The sequence below is a fragment of the Miscanthus floridulus genome, chromosome 11 (assembly GCF_019320115.1).
Source record: "Miscanthus floridulus cultivar M001 chromosome 11, ASM1932011v1, whole genome shotgun sequence".
In the NCBI taxonomy this organism is placed as follows: domain Eukaryota; kingdom Viridiplantae; phylum Streptophyta; class Magnoliopsida; order Poales; family Poaceae; genus Miscanthus; species Miscanthus floridulus.
The window spans coordinates 73,260,434-73,265,010 of record NC_089590.1 but is presented as its reverse complement, the minus strand read 5'-3'; the positions used below and the strand labels follow the sequence as shown (position 1 = coordinate 73,265,010).

The 4,577-nt window shown below is 48.0% G+C and overlaps 1 protein-coding gene across 1 annotated transcript; it reads left to right on the top strand.

The window, feature by feature from the left end:
* Positions 1-1,143: 1,143 nt before the first annotated feature.
* On the top strand, positions 1,144-2,430 carry LOC136493752 (ethylene-responsive transcription factor ERF024-like). Its single transcript, XM_066489898.1, has one exon. It carries the CDS (start codon positions 1,173-1,175, stop codon positions 2,094-2,096), a length of 924 nt encoding a protein of 307 aa, XP_066345995.1. The 5' UTR covers positions 1,144-1,172; the 3' UTR covers positions 2,097-2,430.
* The last annotated feature ends 2,147 nt before the right edge of the window (positions 2,431-4,577 follow it).

The window sequence follows — 4,577 nt, the reverse complement described above, 5'->3', positions numbered from 1 at the left end:
TCTAACTTTTTAGAAAATATACCAATATTTACAACATTAAATTAGATTTATTAAATTCTTGTTGGAATAATGTTTACATAGTGCGTTTATGTAAACTTATAGATGACATTATAGTTTTCTAAAAACTTAATTAAGTTTAAATAAATTTAATTTAGAGCAAAATAAAAGTGAACTATAATTTGAAACAAAGCATGTATTCGTTAATAGTAACCAATTAACCAAAGACGATGGAGTCTGACAGACCAACTATTCAACATACACAAGCCTTAAGCCCGTTGAGTTTTTGAGCACTTAGTAAATGTCAGTGCCTACAATTTTCTACCAAAACCGAACTAGGGGCATGTTTTTTTTTTTATTTTGAGCTGCAACTTTTAGACTTTTAACTTAAAAACTGCTTTTTTTGCTGTTGTTTCTTTTGCTATTAACTTTGGTATAATTTTTTAACTTCTCAGCACACCGAAAGCCAGAAAACTCCTCTCAAAGCACATTTAAAATTTTAGTTCATTTCCTCGTAAGCCAACCTTCCTGTTTTTTAAAAGCCAACTGAACAGTTGGATTGTATTGTTTTAGCCTCTGGCTTTTGGCTGGCAGAAGCTAGATAAAAGTTGAAAAAGGCATGCCCTTAGTCCTTCAAGAACAACCAAAATAAACACCATTTTGTGGAATTTTACTATTCAGGGGTGAATTTGGCCCTCCTCCTCTGGTTTGTTGGCTCTGATGAAATTTCTAAATCATTTAGTAAAACATGTTAGATTTACGAAAATTTCTACCATGTAATGGAAATGGAGTTGATCCTTGTCCTAAGGATAGTTCCAACAATATTAAAAGAGCAAGCTTATAAATATTTTATTGAGTAAGAAGAACAAAAAAATGATAAGTTAACTCTCCGTGAAGAGTTAAGTTTAAACACTTTTCTATAAGTCATTTGTGTACGCTCACATATTTTCTATATTAATATGTTAGGTTACTCTATTTTTATATATTTTTTAAAACGTATATGAGTTAGCAAGTTGATTCGTGAATAGAAAAAAATGGCTTAAATTCAGAAATAACTGAGGCCCCACCAGGCCACGGAGCAAAGGCACTAGGCTACCACTATTTATAGCTGAGGGGCGCTCAACTCTACCTCCCCGCACTCGGCACTTCCCTCTCCCAGTGCTCCTAGCCTAGCCATGGACGCTACAGCCCAACGAGCCATGGCAGTGGACACAAGCAATGCACCCACCACATCTTGCTCTTCTTCGTCCTCTACATCCTCCTCCTCTGTCGTCAATGACGCGCCGCAAGAGGTTATTCCCAAGAACTCCTGCAAAGGCACGAACAAGCGGAAGAGAGCCTCTTCGCCGGACTCCCAAGAAGTAGAAGCCAACGGCAGCACCAATAATGGGCACCAAGGCGAGGAGAGCAGCAGCTGCTGCTGCAGCATCGACGACACCGAGGCGAGCGTCGGGAACAACAAGGCCGAAGAGGCGGCAGCGGCCACCGCCACCAGAAGCCGGAGCGGGTACAAGCACCCGTCGTACCGTGGCGTGCGCCGCCGGAGCTGGGGCAAGTGGGTTTCCGAGATCCGGGAGCCCCGCAAGAAGTCGCGCATCTGGCTGGGCACGTTCCCGACGGCCGAGATGGCGGCGCGCGCGCACGACGTGGCGGCGCTGGCCATCAAGGGCCGCGCCGCGCACCTCAACTTCCCGGACCGCGCCCACGAGCTGCCCCGGCCGGCGTCCACCTCCCCCGCGGACATCCAGGCCGCGGCGGCGCAGGCGGCCGCGGCCGCGGACGTGCACTGTGACGCGCCGCCGTCTCCGTCGCCGTCGGCCGAGCTGCTGCCGTCGTCCCCCGCGGCCGACGCCGACGCGTCGCCGGAGCAGGCTGCTGCTGACTGCTGCTGCCCCGTGGCGACGACGACGCACGGCGACGGCGACGGCGACGGCGGGCAGGGCCAGGAGTGCGCGCTGTTCGACCTGCCGGACCTCCTCCTCGACCTGAGGGACGGGCTGTGGTGGCCACCGGTGTGGCCGGCGGCGGCAATGGCCGCCGAGGAGTACGACGGCTGCGACGTCGTCGGGATGCATGAGCCGCTCTTGTGGGCCGAGTAGTTACTCGATGGCCTTACGTTTCTACAATCTACCACACTAGCAGTGAATTATATGGGTCTTTTCCAAGAAAAAGAGGGAAAACCACCAGACACATATATACTAGTGTGTTTGCTATTCTTAAATTTTAGTACGTACGAGTATTGCCTGTGCTTGATTTGGGCATGGAGCAGCTGCCCCGTGTGTTCTTTCTTTCTGTATCAGCTGTGAGGACTAGAGACGTCGACTGATAGCAGCAGTCTGATGATGCATTTGCAAATCGCAGTTATTTTTTAGTAGTAGATGCATGGTTGCATTTCGCATCAACAATGATAATATTTTATTGTTGATCTTTTAAACAAAAACAGAAAAAAATGCTGTATAATAGTTCGGCTGAGCTGTTACTATTAGTGGCGATCTCCCTTCTGTTCGGAGGTCGTTTTAGGGCCCGGCGGGCCGGCGAAAGCAGCAGAGAGACATGGTAACGTTGGGCAGATTCTCACTGGACAAGTGGACAGCTCCAGTTCGCAACGCTCCCGTTTGCTGCTGCCGCTGCTGCGTCGTTGTTACGGCAAAAAAGTCGAAGTGCTTTTTTAACTTATCACGCCAACTGGACGGACACACCTGCTCTCCTCTCGCAGGCTACTACAGCTAGCCGCGTTTAGTTGCTGGCCGATTTGGCTCCGCCGGATTCCCGTAATGCTGCAGCACACTGTAGTATTTCGTTTAGTTGCTGTCCGATTTGGCGCCGCCAGATTCCTGTAACATTGTAGCATACTGTATTATTTCGTTTGTATTCGGTAATAATTGTCCAATCGTTGACTAATTAGACTCAAAACGTTCGTCTCGTAAAGTACAACCAAACTGTGCAATTAGTTTTTGATTTCGTCAACATTTAGTACTCTATGCATGTACCGCAAATTTGATGTAACGAGAAATCTTTCTTTTGCATAGTGTCAAAGTTTGGATTTTAGGTATCTAAACAAGGGCTAATACTACTGAACTCGCAATATCTTGCGCCTGGTTCGGTACAGACTCCACGTTGTCCCTCCGAGGTTAGTACAGAGCACAGCTGCTGGAAACACCGGCCGTGAATACAAAATTGAAGAATGCATCCGATCCGTCCGACGCATGGAAAAAAACAACAAACGGGAGCGAAGCCGCAGGGAAAGTTCCATTCCAATTCCATGCCGCGCGCGCGATATTCCCTTGTCCCCTTCCGCGCTCCAATCTGACAAGCCTGGGAGGAACAGGGAGCGGCGGGCCAATCGCCATTAGGTTAGGTGCAGAGCCAGTTACCGGCCCAGTTGGCTGGCTTCGGTATATTCCGGCGCTCCACGAGCGCGGCGAGGTTTTTGGCATGGGATCCGGCTCGCTCTCGCCTGACAGTTGACACGTACGTAGGCGGGCGCCGGGGCCGGGCGGCCCCGTCACATGCCCGGACACATGGCCAGCGCGAGCGCGCACCGCACAGCTAGCCAGGAAAACCATGAACGAACGAATGAAGGTCGAAGAACGACGACGATACTCCTTCACAAGAAGATACTCACTGCCAACAACTTATCGAAGCGCAATTGGACACATGACCCGAATTACAAGTCGCTCTTCTTTGCAAAGAGGACATCCAGCAGTACCAGTTGGCAACAAGGCCCATCGTTAATACGGAGTAGCAGTTTGTTTGGTTTGGTTTTGTTAACTAGAGAGTTGATTTTCCCTTTGTTCGCAGCATGGCCTTTTAATAGTGTTGTAGAGGGCCTGTGCGCCGTAGTAGTTGGCCATCGTGCCTTAGTTGTTGAGTTGTTTTTGTTTCGTGTAGTTTTGCTGTAAATAAGTTGTATTTTTTTCTTTTTATTCATCTAATAAAAATCCAGCTAAGCTTTTGCCGCCTTAAAAAAAAAAGAACGACGACGATCGACGGAGGAGCCCACCGTCTATAATTGGTCAACAGTCCTTTTCTTTTAGGATCAAAGGGCCAAGAAATTCATGTGACTAACTATAAAATATGCAGATCCCGATCGTAGTACTAGTGCTCTCAATCGCGCAACAGCGCATGTGACAATAATCACGCACCGTCCGTCCGTCCGTCAGGGTGTTAGTTTCACTACGAAACCGTAGCTCATGAGGCTAGTACTCAGTCTCAGTTTCCGCCGCACTCATATTTTTAAAAATAGTGAAGAAGAGTTTCATCTCCATACTTAAATTAAAATTTTTATCATCTCTTTTCGTTAATACATTATCATGTCAGCATATTTGATGCCTATAAAACTCCATGAAACCCAATTGAGATTGGTCTTTCATCACACGCTAAGCTATACGAGTGTCTGAACGACCTGGTTTAACACCCTAGGGAAATTGCGCATGGGCTCCTGGAGTATTTGGAGGAACGACGTTGCGGTAAACACCAGCCCCGCGTCGACGTGCACGCCGCAGAGGACACAGGTGCCGAAGAGCAGAGCAGAGCAGAAATGTGCATCAGGGCGCTCTAGATCACGATCAAGTTGCTGT

Coding starts and splice junctions, on each gene's coding strand:
- LOC136493752 (XM_066489898.1), top strand. CDS start 1,173: ATGGACGCTACAGCCCAACGAGCCATGGCAGTGGACACAAGCAATGCA.